The 18,406-nt window shown below is 34.1% G+C and overlaps 1 protein-coding gene across 1 annotated transcript in view; it reads right to left on the reverse strand.

The window, feature by feature from the left end:
- The window catches only part of ASCC3 (activating signal cointegrator 1 complex subunit 3), a 294,604-nt gene that overhangs the window by 141,220 nt on the left and 134,978 nt on the right, over positions 1 to 18,406 (reverse strand). Inside the window, exon 14 of the mRNA XM_090279704.1 lies at positions 15,306 to 15,440. Within this exon, the coding sequence (XP_090135830.1) occupies positions 15,306 to 15,440 (135 nt within the window). The remainder of the gene's footprint in view (positions 1 to 15,305; positions 15,441 to 18,406) is intronic.

Genomic DNA, 18,406 nt, shown 5'->3' on the forward strand with positions numbered 1-18,406 from the left:
CCTATCAATGTCCTGGAGAATGGAATTAGATACGGTATGAGAAAAAAAACAGTATAAGTACTAGAAAAGAAGAGGCCAAAGTAATTATTAGTTGCAGATGAAATGAACATTTATTTAGAAAACTGAGGCTCAACTGAAAACTACTAACTAAAATAAGAGAATTAGGAAAGGTGGCAGTTGAAAATCAGCATTTTAAAATTCTTTCTAAATATACATAACTTGTTAGATAGTAAACGTAAAGAAGATATAACATTTATAACAACCATCAAAAACAGAAAGAAGACACAAGTAGCACTTAAATGAAGAAAGCATTATAATAATGATGAAGGATGTTAAAGAAATTAAATGATATACTTTGCTTCTGAGATGGGAAAAGTTGATTTGGTAGAAATACCAATTCTCACTAAGTTAATCTGTAAAATCAATGCACTTAACTAAAAGATGAACATGTTTCTTAGAGGTGACACTAAAGTTCATCTTGAAAAGTAAACCTGTGTATTAAACAGCAAGAATTCAAAATTGAAAAATAGTCAGGATGCTTATCCCAACCACGCTTTAAAAATATTGCAAAAATAGAATATGTAAAACAGCTCTATACCAGAAAAGAATCAGTAAGATCAATGAACTAGAAGAGAAAGTCCAGAAATTGACTCGGGTAAATACAAGAATTTTGTATGTTATATTAAGTTAAATATCAATAGAAAAAACAGGGGATATTCAGAAAAATATAATGGGTTTATCACTATATGAAATAAATTTTGGACAGATTAAAAACCTAACAATATATATTAAATTAAATTACAAAAGGTTTGGAGAAAATCTTGGATGAAGTAGGGTAGTCTTTATAAGCAAGACAAAGTCCAAAAACTGTAAGATAATAAAAACTTCAGCATGGTAAAAATATATATAAACAAATAAAAATCAAAACAAGAGGTTACCAAGAAAAAATGTCTGTGATACATATGACAGTGCATGCAATTTAAAACACAATGGGCCAAGGCTATGAACACATAATTTATAGAAAAAGAAATTCAAATAACCAGTATGCAAAGTGCTCAGTTTCACTTTTTTTTTTTTTTTTTTGCCTATTAATCTGTCATAAACTTAAAAACTCCAAGACTGCCCAGTGCCACCCAACTTACATGAGGAAATGTAAACTGGAACAATCTTGCTAGCAGGCAATCAGGGAACATTCACTGCAATTTCAAATGCATGCACCATGTTTTCCCAATGGACATCCTTGCAATTGCCAAGAGTATGAGGAGCAATAAATTTTTACTGGGACTGGGTAAATGGATTATGATCATATCCACATTATAGTATTCTATGTATTGTTAAGACAAGTTGTTTTTAGGATCAGATCTTTTTGTGTTGATTTGGAAAGATCTTGACATATTATGATGTAAAAAGAGCAACATAAAAGTGTGTCTAACACTATCCAATTTGTTCACATGAAAACTCACATGCAAATATGTTCAATGGTAATTGTACAAAATCTTTCCTTAGAAAAAAATATAAACATAAGAAACTTTTTAACAAGAGTTTTACTTGGAGAAATGAATGGAGAGGAGGAGGTTAAGACCATGACTTATGGGGCTAAATCTATTACAAGATACTTGTTGCTTTCTGAAGTATCCAAATAATCCATTTTCTATCTTGTTTCTCAGGATAAGCTTTACCTGGAATCCAGGCTTTGCTATCCTCTGAATAGCTGCAGAAATATAATTCACCTTGTTTACATTCTCTGAACAGAGCACTGGATTCTCTAAGGAGGCCATTCAAGATCCAATACTACATTCACTGGGTGTTTCTAGACATGAGAATTCAGCACAAAAGAATACCAGCTGTGAAAAGTAGAGGGAGTCAGGTATGTGTAGTTTAAGGGTTGTTTAAGCTTGGTTTCCTCTGACTTTATATTTCCAGTTTTCACAAGTGAACTTCCCATATAAGGCTTTGATAGTAAGTCAAATTAGAATGGAATGGACAACTGCTAAAATAATCCATTAGCACACAGAGGATACTACATTCTTTCTTCTCTGTGAAAGTACACAGGGATTCCTTCCATGACTTTACATATCTTTTTCCTACTCATGAAATGGAAAATCAATGAGTAAGATTAAAATATAATTACCTCCAAAAATTGACTTCCAAACTGACATAAATATATGACTTTAAAAATTGAATAAAAAAGACTGATAGCAAGCAATTGAGGATATTAAAGGAGGACAATTTTGTTTTACTCCAATGAAGACTAAAACATATACAAGACCTTCAGCTCAGATACAGACCATGAATAGAGTATGATGAAACTGCATAAATGATTTATAGTGACTTTTGTAAGCCTTCTGAGGTAATGATCTTGATAAAGTATGCCCCATAATGGATAATTTCAAATCCATTCAGAAAAAAATCACTGCCATTACCAAAACTAAAATTTAACTAGTAGGAGGCAAATATATTCTCCCAAATGATACCATTCTTTTCCACAATTAGTCAGCATGCTTTATCAATGTTAGAATTAGTATTATAAAGCCCTCGTCTTTGTTGTTATATTTTTATCATTCAATGTTTGTAATGTTAATCAGCATAAGACAGTAGACCTGCCTGCTTACATGTTAGGAGCATAAACCAATACCTGGCTTGTCTTTGGACATAGGAGTTTAGAGATATAAGAAATATAATATGCCATCTTTCCCCACCCATTCTCTTCTCTCTGTTTTAAAGGTTTATTCCACTTTGAACTGTGTTCACTAAATTATCAAAAAGTGGTCCTCTGGCATTTATGCCAAGGGAGCCACAACCTGCAATGCTCTGTCCTCTACGAGGCAGCCAGGAAACCTACCCTCCCTGTTCTCAGCATAAGGTTCATTAGTCATCTGTTAACTAGATCGACTACACCTGGCTATGATTAGAATTTCTAAGGATCATGTTAAAAATTTTAGGGCCTTTATTTCATAGGTTCTGATTTTGATATCTGGCATGGAAACAGGCGTTAGGAACCAATGATCTACTGTACTATTGTCTCCATAATAGTTGTTTTTTTTTTTTTTGGCTCGACTCAATTCTCTATCCTCTGTACTATTTTTCCATTTGAGGATATGAAATTCTCCACTCTACTCTCTGGAACCACCACTAAGGAATCAGCAAACTATATCCACCTCTTTTCCCACCTCGCCTTAACTGAAACTTGACTCTCCGCCATGGACTCTGCCTCCCATGCATGCCTCTCAAGTGACAGGAGATGATGTCTCTCTTCTCCATTACCATTTCCAAACCAGTATGTACTAATTTCTTGTAAAAACCTCTGTTCCTTTAAGAATGAGTATATCTGGCTCTTATATCTGGCTCTGTCACCCAAACTTACTCAATGAAGACTTGATACCCATGGTTCCTTGTCTTCTGCCCATTCCAATTCCTGTCATCATTCTAGGTGACAGTATTTCCCATGTGGACATCAAACCCCTCAGTCTTCAGTTCCCATGGCCTCTGTCTCACCTCAGCCAGAACAATGATTATATTCTAGACTTGCCATCAACCCACAACTATACAACTTTTAAAATCACTAGTACAAAACATCTCAATTTCTGACCAAAGCTTCCTATAATCCAAGCTTGCCCAACTAATTTTTCTAAGCTCATTCTTTATCTTTAACAACACTTCCAATCACAACTTCTCTACTTTTATTCTATTCATTAGCTCCTCCCCCTCCACCCCAATCAACATTCCAGTCCTTATTCTGGTTCTTTACCCAGTTTAGATAGCAGAGCCTTTTTGTTATAACATTCTGGCAAAACGCCTAACTCAGATGACACACGGTAGCTAGTGGTAAAGAAAAATTATATACAAGGACGACTTGAGAACATTTTAAATCCATGATCACAATCTCCATAAGCCCTTAGCATTGGACAGGAATTCTGCGATGTCTTTTATAGTCAGTTTGTTCTCACCTGTCTCACAATGCCTACATTAGACACTTATTTTCTCTCCACTAACTCCTGATCACCTTATTACCCTTGACTCTCAGGGAATGACCTTAAGACCTATTTTATAAAGAAAATATATCACATCAGAAAAAACTCCCTCATATTCCTGTCATATACCTAAAACCCAGTTGTATCAGAACTCACCTTTTTAACTTCCCCAATTCCGTTATGATAGAAGTATTCTGACCCCTATATAAGGAAACTCTCTACTTGTTCTTTGGATCCCATGTCTCTTTGAATTCTCAGGACTATTATATTGTCTGTGGTTCCATTTCCTTCCTATAAAAATAATCAATCAACTTCAATCCTCTCACTCTCTGTTGAATAGTTCCCAGACAGTATAAATATATCACTTCCACCTTGAAAAGAAGATAATATGTCTACCTTTCTAGGTACTATTTTGTATTTCCTAGGCTCTTTCACCACTCATATCCACTCCTGTGGTTTGCCCACTCCAAGAGACTGTGTTTCTGATATTAATCCAATTGCTTACTCTTCATCCCTAAATATCCCAGGTATCTGAACCTCTGCATGTCCTTCCATCCAAATTAATCTTTCTTTACTATTCTTTTTCTTCATAAACGACCCAACTACTCACTCAACAGTGCAAGCCAGACATCTTGTAGAAGACAGAAACTTCTAGATCTTTCTTCCTCAACCCATTCATCACCAAGTCCTAGCAATTTGGTTTTCCAAATATTCCCCAATGAATTAACATCTCTAACTGGTGTTCCCATTCTCACTTGCCTTGTCTGTGTGTAATGATCTTCTTCTTCTTTTTTAAAATCAACATAATTCTGATCATACCACTTCCTTCCTTAAATTCCTCTAATCAAACCCATTGCTTTTAAGATAAAATGCCACATTTGTAACATGATATACAAGGCCCTCACAATCTGATCCTTGCTATAAACCTGCCATCTGCCACTCCTTATCATTCTCTATCTTTTAGTAATTCTGATTTTACCCACTTCTTTCAATGTGCTATTTTCTTCTGTCTGGAACTTTTCCTAGAACACTCTGTTGCCATATTTTTTGCTTTCTAAACTCCTAACCTCCAAATCTCAGTTTAAACGCTATTTTGTTAGCTAACCCTCATCTAACACTATCAGGCTAGGTAAGATCCCCCAATTTTACTTTCTCTTAGCACTTTGTCCCTCTTTATTACTTATTAAAAATTCAATTAAAATAAATTATTTAATTAGTTGATTAATCTTTGTCCTGCCACAACACAAACTCCACAATGGTAAGGGGACAGCTACTTCTTCCTGCTAAATATATTTCCATTCCCAATTAAAACAAAGAATATTAGTCAGCATACTACTCCCACTTTTTTCTATGAGGCCTTCCTGTATTGCATGAGTCAGAAGGTAAAAACCTGTGTTTCTCAGATCTCTTGCAGTCAGGGCACTGGATGCAAAAAATCCAATCTTCTAATCAGATGCACTCAGGCAAGAAGTAGAAAATAGAAGTGAAAAAGAAATCATTGCCCTGCTGTTGTCTTTTGCTGACAAGAGTTATCTTGGAGAAATGAGGGCTCCAAGTTATAGTAGGTGTACTATACGCTCAAGGTTTGGTTTTTCCAATGTGTTCTGGAATGTTGAAAGGCTACTGTAGTAGCGGCTGCAGCTTCTCCCACACTCATTTATGATAAAAACATTTAGCAAAGTGGGAATAGAGGGAGCATACCTCAACACAACAAACGCCATATACAAGAAATCTGAAGCCAACATCATACTCAATGGGCAAGACTAAAAGTGTTTCCCTTAAGAGCAGGAACAAGACAAGGGTGCCTGCTTTCACTGATCTTATTTAACATACTACTGGAAGCTCTAGTCACAGAGATTAGACAAGAAAAAGAAATAAAAGACATCCAAATTGAAAAGGAAGAATTAAAACTGTTTTCATTTGCAGATGACATGGTAGTGTACATAGAAAAACCTATAAGCTACACCAAAAAACTATTCAACCTAATAAGTGAATTCGGCACAGTAGTGGGATACAAGTCAATATTCAGAAATCGATGGCATTCTTGTACACCAACAATGAAGTATCAGAAAGAGAAACTAAGAAGAAAATCCCATTTACTATAGCAACAAGAAAAATAAAGTACCTAGGAATAAATTTAACCAAGGATGTAAAAGACCTGTGCTTGGAACACTATAAAACACTGAAGAAAGAAATAAGGAAGATACAAATAAGTGGAAGCATATACTATGTTCATGGATGGGAAGAATTAACATCATCAAAATGTGCATACTACCTAAAGCAATCTATAGATTCAATGCAATCCCTATTAAGCCACCAATGTTATATTACATTATCATGTAATTGGTTCTTTATTCAACAGTTCCAGTGAGTGACTCTTACTCTACCCAACCCATCTTACCAATGTTCTAGCAAGTATCTAATTTCTTTTACAGAATTATTTTCTATTAAAACTATTGGGAGTGGTTTGTTTCTTTTACTGAATCCTGACTCATACAACACATCTTCCTCAATCCACTTTAATCAAGTTGGAGGCAGAATTTATTTATCTTGATACCTATTGATCTACTATAGCAACTGGCATGTAGCTTACACTCAGTAAATATTCACTGAGTGACCACCACTCAAAACAGTCTGAGGCACATGTGTATACAATCAATTCACAATGACTAGACTGTCACAACCAATTTTCATGTCATTTTGGCTGTCTCAATTATTCACTTTAACTTAAGAGAAAGAAAAGTACCATGTCCTTGGTTCCACTTTATATCATTCCTTCAAATATGGTCTTGGTTCTCACACAGGCTACCCTGATATTACTAGAAGCCAATTTAGAAACAAGTTAGAATTCCAGAAAGAGTACCCTAATTAGCAAAAGAGAGGTCTCATCTAAAATTGGATTCTTTATGTCCATGCTTTTTTACTACTACAGATTTTATAACAATAGAAGGTACCTGAAAATACTACATGCTAACACAGACAAATAAATACATGCCGAAATACAATAAAAAGTAATTATTTTGTGAAATGTGATTTTGAGCTTTAAATTTTATCAATATAAATCTCTGAATCACTAATGTTTAATGATCTTACTTATTTAATCTATGTATCTTTAAAGTGGTTCTCCTACTAAAGTATTTTCAGATGGAAGAGCAGCAATATTCTAATTAATATACTTTTCCAAATCAGTATGGTTCCTTAACAAGATGTATACATTTCTTGTAAAAAATTTTATTCTACACCTCTAAAATCTTAAAGCACAGAAACAAAGAAACTGCAATCAAAATATACTTAAATGTAAAAGCAAAAGAAATAAAAATAAAATTTTAATGCCACTTTCTATGTTCCTTAAAAAGAATCACTAAAAAAGCTCCTTTACATGGGTATTGGTAATTATTTTGGGAAGTCACACCTATAGCACAAGCAATGATATAAGAAATAAAAAAGTGGGACTACATCAAACTAAAAAGCTACTGCAAAGCAAAAAAGCAAAACAAAACAAAAAACAACAAAACTGAAGTGACAAGCTACAAAATAGGAAAAATATATGTGCAAAATATTTGATAAGCGGATACTATCCAAAATATATAAAAAAACCCATATAACTCGAAAACAAAAACAAACAAAAAAACCCAAACAACAAAACTAATCCAATTAAAAAAAATAGGCAAAGAACCTGAATAAACACTTTTCCAAAGAAGATATATGAATGGCCAAAAGGTACCGGATAAGATGCTCAATGTCACTAGTCATTAGGAAAATACAAGTTAAAAGCACAATGAGATATCACCTCATGCCTGTTAGAATGGCTACCATCAAAAAGACAATACCACGTGCTGATGTGGATGTACAGAAAAGAGAACCCATGTGCACTACTGGTGGGATTGTAAATTGATTCAGCCACAAAGGAAAATAGTATGGAGGTTATAAAAAAATTTAAAATACAACAACTATATGGCCCCAAAATTTCACTTCTGAAAATATATTCAAAGGAAAAACACTAACTAGAAAGATACTTGCACCCCTATGTTCATAGCAGCATTATTTACAATAGCCAAGATGTGGAAACAACCTAAGTGTCCATCAATGGACGAGTGGATAAAGATGGAGAATATTATTTGGCCATAAAAATTGAGAAAATTCTATTTGTGACAACATGAATGGACCTTGAAGGCATTATGTTAAGTAAAATAAGAAGACAAAGAGAAATAACTATATGATCCCACTTATATGTGGAATCATTTCACAATACACTTGACCCTTGAACAACATGAGTTTGAACTGCACAGGTCCACTTATATGTGGATTTTTATCAATAAATATGCAGTTGGCCCTTTGTATCCCCAGGTTTCCTATCTGTGCATTCAATTTACCATTGATTGAAAACAGTATTTTGATCTGTGGCTGGGAGTCCACAGATGCAGAGGGTCGGCTGGCATTGTTCTATGCCATCTTATATAAGGGACTTGAGCATCCCTGGATTTTGATATCTGCAGGGGTCCTGGAACCAATTCCCCAGGATACCAAGGGACAAATGTAGCTGTTTTGGGGGAATCAAAAGTTGTACGTGGGTTTTTGACTGCATGGTGAGGGGGTGAGTCACCTCTCCTAACCTCTGCATTGTTCAAGAGTGAACTGCATATGTAAATAAAACCATCATGCTGCACACCTTAAATTTATACAGTGATATAAGTCAATTATGACTCAATTAAATTGGGGTTAAAAAGAGTCTTACCAAGTGAGCCATATGTTAAGTTATATTGAAATGAACACCTTGGCTGTGGGAATTTCCCCTGCTTGAAGGAAAACCAATCCTACTTTTGGTACTTAAATTCTGGTCATAAAATTGGGCACTTTTAACAAACTTCAGTAGCTCGCCACTGCACACAGGGTCCAAACTCTTAGCATGTAATTTAAGGTCCTCTACATTCTGACCAAAATCTACATGGACCTGACATTCCAGTGAAAACAGAACACTCTCATTCACCAAATATATCCAGTGGTTTCCTTTGCCCATGGTTCTCCTTTCCTTGGAATAGTCATTATTCCTACTGCTGTATATTGAAATACAAAAGCACTGGCCTGAATTACTTTTCATTTCTGTTCCCTCTAAACTGCCTGTTCTCTCGCATCATCGGATTTTGCGTTACTTATATATGTATTTCTAAATCCTCTGTGAGACTGCATGAGTCTTAAAAGCTGAGACTCTGCCTTGTTTCGCTGCTTATTTTCAGTGGCACAGGACATTTGATTAGTTGCATTAAAATTGACTTGTTAATGTAGAATTGGATGTCTTATATACTCTAAAATCATTTTTCTTAAAATTTATATAAATAGCCCTAGATGATGTAGCTCAACAGGTTGAGCACCGGCCTGGGAACCAAAGGGTTGCCAGTTTGATTGCCAGTGAGGGCACACACCTGGGTTGTGGGCCAGGTCCCTGGTTGGGGGTGTGAAAGGCAACCACACATTGATGTTTTTCTCCCTCTCTTTCTTCCTCCCTTCCCCTCTCTCTGAAAATAAATTTAAAAAAAAAATCTTTTAAAAATGTTATAGTATATTTAATTGAAAGCCTATCCATAGTTTAAAGTTGCTCTACTGTAGGATATTTATGCAGTCTCTATATTTTTTCATTAATAAATAATGCGTTGGAACAGAACTCTTGACGTATATTATATTAAGTTTTCCTTAAATGTTTCCTTGAAAAGATTCCCAAGTTTAGGATTTCAAAGTTAAAGAATGTAAAAAAAAGTTTGGCTTTTAAAATATATACAAAAATACTTTTTGAAAGGATTGAACTGATCATTGCCACAGGAAATCCAAGCCTCAAATCATCTTTAGAATCAGACATTATCATTTTAGTTTTGGTAATTTATTGGGTTTAAGAGTATATATAGTCCATTATTTATACAACTTTACTTACTAATTATTTTCCTCAACAATTTGTTTACCTGTATAGATTCCTCCTTTTGCTCATTTACTTACTGGACATTTCATGTTTTGGTTATAAAACAAGAACACATCTAAAGATGTACATATTAACTAGTCTGCTGTATTGGTTACTGATATTCCTCCCAACTTGTTTATTGCCTTTTGCAATTCAACATACATATTTTTTGTCTAAAAGCTAACATTAAAAAAAAAGATTTTATTTATTTATTTTTAGAGAGAGGGGAAGGGAGAAAGAGAGGGAGAGAAACATTAATGTGTGGTTGCCTCCTGTGCGCCCCCATCTGGGGACCTGGTCCGCTACCCAGGCATGTGCCCTGACTGGGAATTGAACTGGTGACCCTTTGGTTTACAGGTCAGTGCTCAATCCACTGAGCCACACAAGCCAGGGCACAGCTAACATTCTTTAAAGCTGTCCTCTCCTTTCCTTCAAAGCTCATGTGTCACTATTTATAGAGTATCTACTATGTGTCAGGCAAGATCTATGTTACTTCAATCATTATCAAAATCTTAAGATACAGGTATCATTACCACTTAGTATATGAGTAAATTATAACTTGAGAAAGTTAAAAAAGGCTATGGTAGAGCATGACAATCAAGATCAATACCCACGTTTGCCTGGTTCCATAGCCTTTATTCTGAGAGGCTACTTCCCATTGAAAACAGAAAATTCATCCTTCAAAAAATTCAATTAAAAGCATAGTTCTATTTTTAAAATTAATTTTAATTTTCTTTTAAAAATAATACTCATTCTTGACATTACTTCTGTGTGATTACAACAAACAGTAAAATTGCTATATTATCCTCCAAAAGGAAAGGAGGTTGATATGGTGGAAGAAAAAAAAACCTTTGAGGAGATAACATTTTGCATATATTTGAAGTAAAAAATAAGAAAAAGGAGGCTATCAGACACCTGCTACAGTCTTTATTTAACAGGTATCTTCTATTTCAAGAGGAAATTCTAATTTTATTTGGCCATACTGACACTGTTAAATTGCTAAGGTAGAAATAAAGAAAGCTACCAGTATTATCAGAAAACTAGTACCAAAGCCAGATTGTATTATTAGTCAAAGGTGAGAGCTCATCTATGAAAACAAGGAGACGGTTGGTAGTTGTAGGTAATAAAAAGTCATACAGTGATACTCTAAGGTAACTCTTAGGATACATATTATTATTGGATTTTCCCCAGTTTTCTGATTTGTCTGATACTTCCATTAACTCCATTCATGAGGCTTATTGTATGACTGACCATTTCTTAAGAAAAAATTCCTAATATTACTAATATATGTACAAAATTAAGCCCTATTAGTGCTTATAAATCTGGAAAATAAGAGTATAGTGGTGGATGGGAACATGGAAACACTCATACCTGCACTAGAATACTTAATATCTCTTAAAAAATTTGTACCTAAGGGCAAAAATTTATTTGACTAGATCTCGAGTGAAACAGAATCTGAAGAGTGTAACTGAAATATTCATTAAACTTGATATACTTCTGTAAATGTAAGCTGCTACTTTTCCCTAAGGTATGCTCTATTTCATAGAAAACTGGGGTTTCTTGAGAGTATCTTTGCTGGGGAGATTAGAAAGTAATAACATACAGAGTAAATTAGGAAAATTCATTCATATTGCTTGTTATCCTTTCACCATCTTAAAATTAGTTATTAATATATGTATTCTAAAAGTACATTTCTATAATATATGTAAAGTTTTATAATTGTTCAGCCAGTTTCCAAAATAATTTCATATATCACTCCATTTGTTTCTCATAGTAAACTACGAGAATAGATGTTATTTTTCTCATTATCATTCCATTTCATAGAAGAGAAAGTTTCCAAATGTTTAGGTGTTTAAGGCCGCAGGGCTTCTAGAGGTAAAGTCACAACCAGAACTGTCTGTTCCTGTGCCCTCTTGCTTAGGGCCTCATTTGAAATTCCTAGACACTCTATCTCTATAGGTTAAGCTATTTTTAGGTACTTCATTTTTCTTTCCCCATTTTCTTGTTTCAGTGGACAATCTGAAAATACGGTAGGTTTTTCAGCTGGGGGTGACTGATATTAAAGATGGGAATGATATGAAGAGTCCTGAAGTATAATTTTTTTATTAGAAAGAAAAGACTCATCTGAGCTGTGGATAAAGCACAGAAATAGCCTTTTAGTGCGCACCACACATAACACACACACACACACACACGGAGAGGAAGAGAAGGGGGGGAGAGATTTCCATTTCCTTAATGCAGTTTTTATTTATTATTTATACAAATAAAGTTATATATTGTGTTAAGTAAAACTGTGAAGAAATGCTTTGAAAAACCATATTTGGTAAGTCAGGACTTGAGATGGTTACATTAAACATGTATCACAGGGACACTGTAGGGATTCCATTATATTTCCATTAACAGGACCCATGAGGCTAAATTTCTATGTATGACCATAGCAAATTTACCTTCTAATTTTATTTTAATGTTTTGAGTACTTAATTTCCCATTTTTCAAAAACATCGGAAGAAATATCCCCTACCATCATGGTAATAGCTTCCTTAGAACTGCTACAGTGTTAATACCATTCAAGTTCAAAAAGCACTTGAAGGGATAGGAAGAAATATACAACTAGAACTAGAATTGTAATCTAAAATTCTAAAGCTTTGATAAAACATTCGGGAAGATTACCTTATCTTTGGTTATAAAATAGTATCCACTGTGGGGGGGCCAACTTTTTTGAATCTCTCTTCAGGAGAAATGGGGAATATAGCTGTACTTAAAAAATGTCATTCCATTTTATTAAAAAAAAAAAAAAAAGATCCAAAGCCCTTAAGGCTTAAAAAAAAAACAGATTGGGTTTTTATCTCTTTGCTTTTGATTGAAGAGGGTATAGGGTGACAGACAGAGATTTGACTTGGTGAACACACAATACATTGTACAGATGATGTGTTCTAGAATTGTGTACTTGAAATCTGTATAATTTTGTTTACCAGTGTCATCATGATAAATTCAATAAAAAGGAAGAAAAAAAAGACTGGCAATGAAAAGGGTAGACTTTGGAGTCAGACCTTGCCCAGATCACGACTCCACTAACTCACTACATGGGAGTGCAGGAAACTTATTCTCTCGCCCAGTTTCAGTTTCCTTATCTGTAAAATGGGGATAAGAATCTTCAAAGAAACAACAGTGGTGCTGATCATGAGAAATTAAAGTGCAAACATTTCTTATAATGTTTGTCTCATAAGTACAAAGGCAAAAACAAAAATAATTTTTGAGTACCTACTATCAAGCCAAATACTATATAAAGGGCTGGGAATATAATGGTGAACAGAACAATGTCCCTGTATTTATTAATAAAGGTTGTGGAATTCATTCTTGTTAAAAAAATCCAATAATAACAGTTGAATCAGGATAAAAATCAAGTACAATTAAAATACCAAAAAAGGTATAATAAAAACTACAGATTTTCAAATACCCAACTATATTAAAACTTTCCATTTCTCAATGTTTTTTCAGCATAGTGATCTGTAAATCTGTGTTTGATGATGTTGTCTTAGTTACTTTAAAAAGTCTCTATATAAATTATTTCTACAGGCTTTAGAATACTTTATGTTATATTTGAATTACACATACGCTATATCAAGGGATAACAATACAAACCTACATTAGGTAGCTGTGAGAACTGAATGAGTTATATAAAGTAATAAAAACAATCCTTGGCACTAGTGAACACTTGATAAATATTAAATGTTATTATAACAATTAAATAATAAATCTGCTTTATTTACAATAGGAATAGCTCTTAGAATGGAGAGCTATGAAATAACCAGACATCCACAAGGTGGCTCTCCAGGCTTGGCTTTGAAACACAATAGACATGCTTTGTATTTCCAAAGAAATGAAATAAGACTTATGAATGCCAACCTGACTTTTCAAAGACTCTCATAAATTCATAATTAATGAGCAACTGGAAGAATACAAAGCTGTTTAATAAATGTCATAATAGGAAATTTTTTAATGTGAAAAAAATGAAGAAAATTAATATATTTTGCAGTTTTAAATTGAAAGAGAATCTGATGTTCACAACTGGCATGAGATTATCATACACAGAATTTAAAATATCATTAAAAGTGGTAAAATTTATAGTACAATCATAACAATTAAATACATTTTATTGATTGATAAATGCGAAAGCACATAGAACAATATCTGACATCTAGCAACTGTTCAGTAAACATTAGTTAAATCATATTGCATATAAAATATTGTGAAGTTACTATCATTTTATGCTCAGAGTATTTTATTTGAAAATTTATTTTCATAGCTATAAATCATGGCAAAGTTTTTCTGCTTGGGATCAGGGCACTTTAGGCTTTGGACCATATAGTTCTCATAGCTAGTATTCAGTTCTTCCCTTGTAGTGCAAAAAAAGCAGCCACAGACAAAAGAAAAGGGTCTGGTAGTGCTATGATAGAACTTTAATTATAGGGACTGTCTTTGGCCCTTGGACTCTAGTTTACCCACTGCTGATCTAAATCTTTATTTGATATAATTAAATACAACTGTCTATAAATCTTAGGATAACCAAATTACCTAGAGAAGTAATTCTCAAACTGTAATGTGCATAAAGTCATCTGGGGATGAAGTTCAAATGTAGATTATAATCAGGTAAAACTGGAATGGGGCCTGCAGTTCTGCATTCTAACGAGGACCTTTGCTTTTTGAGTCCTTTGAGCACATATTGAATAGCAACACAGTTGTTCTTAAACCTTTTGTTCTCAAACTTTCACATTCTTCTTTTTTAAAAGATTTTATTTATTTATTTTTAGAGAGAGGGAAGGGAGGGAGAAAGAGAGGGAGAGAAACATCAACGTATGGTTGCCTCTCGTTCACCTCCAACTGGGGACCTGGCCCACAACTCAGGCACGTACCCTGACTGGGAGTCGAATCAGTGACCATTTGGCTTGCAGGCTGGCTGGCATTCAATACACTGAGTCACACCAGCCAGGGCAAACTTTTACATTCTTAAAAGAGTTTTTATGTATGTATGTCTGTCCATACTAACCCAAGAAATTAAAAAAAATTTAAAAATAAATTGCCAATTAGTTCTTTAAAAGAATAATGATAAATACATAGATGTTAACATTTTATAAAACTTAACTGTCTTTTATGTTTTAACTATACTTTAAAGAACAGGACTAAACACTACAAGTATTACCCTATAGAAAGAATAATTGAACACATGCATTGGGATCCTTTGAAAGATCATTAAATCAAGAAAAAAGTCAAGATTATAACTTGATAAATCTGTAAAATTAATTTCTTGAAAATTGCAGACCATGGATAAAATATCTGGTATATCTGGCACATTGTACTTCTTGTATCTTGCTGTCATTTGTCCCTACCTGTTTTTCTGCATGTCCATATTCAGATCCTTGTGTAGGTAAAAAGCAGGATATCTGGCCACTATTTTTCGCTCTTTCTATTAGAGACATAGCTGTTCTTACAGTGGCATTTCGAGCATGTACAAACACCATCACCTAAAATAAAGGAAAGCAGTTTATTTAATATGCAAATTCATTAAAAGATGGTTTAATACTAATCTGGAAATCACGGTATACACACAACTTTTAACTTTTCAAAATAAAACCCCAGTTTAGGAACTCTCCAATGTCTTATTTTTTAACAAAGTATGTACAGGGTAAAGGCAAGTTAAATAAAATTTAATAACATGCATTTATTTATTAGCAGCCAATAAACTGACAGACATTAGAAATGAAATTAGTGGATTATATAAAGTGTGGACTTTAATTTGTGCATTTCGTCTTTTGAAGACATGATGCATTAGCACCATCATCTACTATGGGGACAGAGCATAAAAAATATGAGATTTACTTCTCCACAGTCAATGAAATGACGTTTAAAAAAATACATTTAAAAAAATTGAAAATAGTAAAGAACCTTCTTTATTGGACAAAATCATGTCTAAGAGAAACCATTTAAAATAGAGGTTAGGGGACTGGAGATGAAAATAACACAGGGGAACAATTTTTAACATAATCCCGTTTAGTTTGATTTTTCAACTGTTTTAGACTTAAATAGGCATGCTGATTTCAAAACTGCAGTTAGTTTTCTTCTATCACGTCAAGTTTTTTTCTCAACAGCTTATCTTAATGCAACCACTCTAGGCTGGATCAAGCCTGGATTGAGGGAAGCACTAGTGCTCCCCTATTGGCTGAGAGCAAACTTCCCTTGAGTGAGGAGGGGTAGGTGACGACCTTGGAGCCCAGTGACAGGTTCATACTTGTCTAGGCTATTCAGTTAGTTACACATGAGACAGTGTGGTGAGAGGTTGTGTGTCACTCTATATAGTGAATTGTATTCTGAAGTGTAGTCTGAGTTCTTGTCTGTATATAAGGAGTTAGCAGAATTTATTTTTTTATTTACATACATACTTATTTCCTTTCCTTCAGATCATGTCTGCCTCTGCTATTTCTTGTCATAAGTGCCTGAACAACGCTGATTCGCTTTGTTATATCTATGGTAGTGTCACCATTCCCAGTCAAAAGACAAACATCAGCGCATTTGCAGGCAAGCCTATTTTGCATATTTTAAAGTAAAACTTGGTGATCAAGATAAATCTTGGGCCCCTCACAAGGTGTGCAAGCAGTGTGTCGAGAATTTACGGATATGGACAAAGGGAACACATGATAAATTGCCATTTGGTATACCTATGGTTTGGCAAGAGCCCAGAAATCATTCAGGTGACTGTTACTTTTGTACAGTGAAAACGTCAGGATATAACAAGAAAAATCAATGTAAAACAGAGTATCCCAGTCTACCATCAGCTATACACCCAGTGCTTCATTCAGCTGAAACTCTTCAATGAAAAACTCCCCGTGTTCACAAAACATAAAATAGCATTGCAAGTTACCTAGAGAAATTTTACATAAGTTAATCACAGTCTTCAAGGATATAAAGCTTGAGATTTCACACTTTGTCAGAACTCTAAGCTATTTTCTGACACTAATGTGTTTTGAAAATATGATCATATGAATATTTCTAAAGAGTACACTCATAATACTTATTTCAGAAAGTTTTTAGATACTGGAAAATTCTTCTATTTTTTATTTCTAACTAAGAAAATTTGATTCTGATAGGCTCGCTAGCTTTCTGGTGAAACATATTTATCTCTTAAGATGTCAAGAGACTGTCATTTAATATCACTGTGATATTTTCATAATTACTGACAAAAGCTGTTTAATACTAAGTGAGATAGAAAATTCTGTTAATCATAATGCTGTGTTGAAGTTTCCCCAGTTCAGAATCTGTCAAATTCTATCATCTTGTCAACTGCAAAAGGTAGGGATATTTCAACTGTGAACTCCCTTTAAAAGTGTAAGGCTGATTTCTTCTCTTATACAAAAATAAATTTTATCAACGCAGCCTCATTATCCCTCAACATTAAATTTTTAAAAATCTCAATTAAAATAAAGTGTATTATTTTATTAATTTTTTCAGTCATTCATACATTTCACAGCATGGGGTCACTACCAGCCTCTGAGAAAACTACTATGAAAAAGAGGTGAGGTCTCTGATCTCATGGTGATAAGACATTAGTATGATGGATTAAGCCTATAAAAAAAATACACGTATATTTTTACTTTATAAATATTTACTGCCATGTATCTGTAAAGTACTCTTAAAAAGACAGAGATGAAAACAGATAAGACATGGTCCTGTGTACAAAAGACATGTATACTTTAAGGAGGAAAATGAAACTGCACATGTATTTAGGCAGCTGACCCAAAAGTTGGATGGAGTGTGGCTATCACAGGAATGCTACGCATAGAGCTTTCGGGTCTCCTTCACTCATCCATTCCAAGATATTTACACAGTACCTTTTATGTGCCATGCTATGTACTAAGCACCGGCCATACAAAGATAAATATGTTCCAAGGCTCCAAACTGCAACATTACTGTTAGGGTGAGACACAATCACCAGCAGCCAGCCGGATCTGGCTCCAGAAGCAGGTGTGGGCTGAATAGAGGAATTGATGGCAGATTTTGAGTATTTACCTTGGTGCATCATCAGTTTGAAGAAGTGCGTTCTCTTTCAAAATGTCTTACACTGAGGCCCAAGGACCCCTTCAGCATAATCACTCATGGTGTCTGTTAAAATAGATTTCTGCGTCCTCCCTAAAACCAACTGAGGAAGAATATCTAAGGGTGGGTCTAGATGTCAGCAACTACTGAGATGACTGTTGTGTGAAATTAATAATTACCACCAACTTAATTTTCTTTTCCTAAATTAAAAGAAGTTTAAAAGGAAACATGAAACTATCACTACAAAGATTATTTTAAAAATTCTCTAATAATCTATCTTACTTTACCTATTCATATGATACCAGGAAATATTAAGGTATTTTATATAAACAGTATAGCCCCAAGATCATTTCCCAGATGGGCCAGGCTTTTATAACGCAACCAGATTTCTATTCTCCAT

The sequence above is a fragment of the Furipterus horrens genome, unplaced genomic scaffold (assembly GCF_987537825.1).
Source record: "Furipterus horrens unplaced genomic scaffold, mFurHor1.1.pri manual_scaffold_6, whole genome shotgun sequence".
NCBI lineage: Eukaryota > Metazoa > Chordata > Mammalia > Chiroptera > Furipteridae > Furipterus > Furipterus horrens.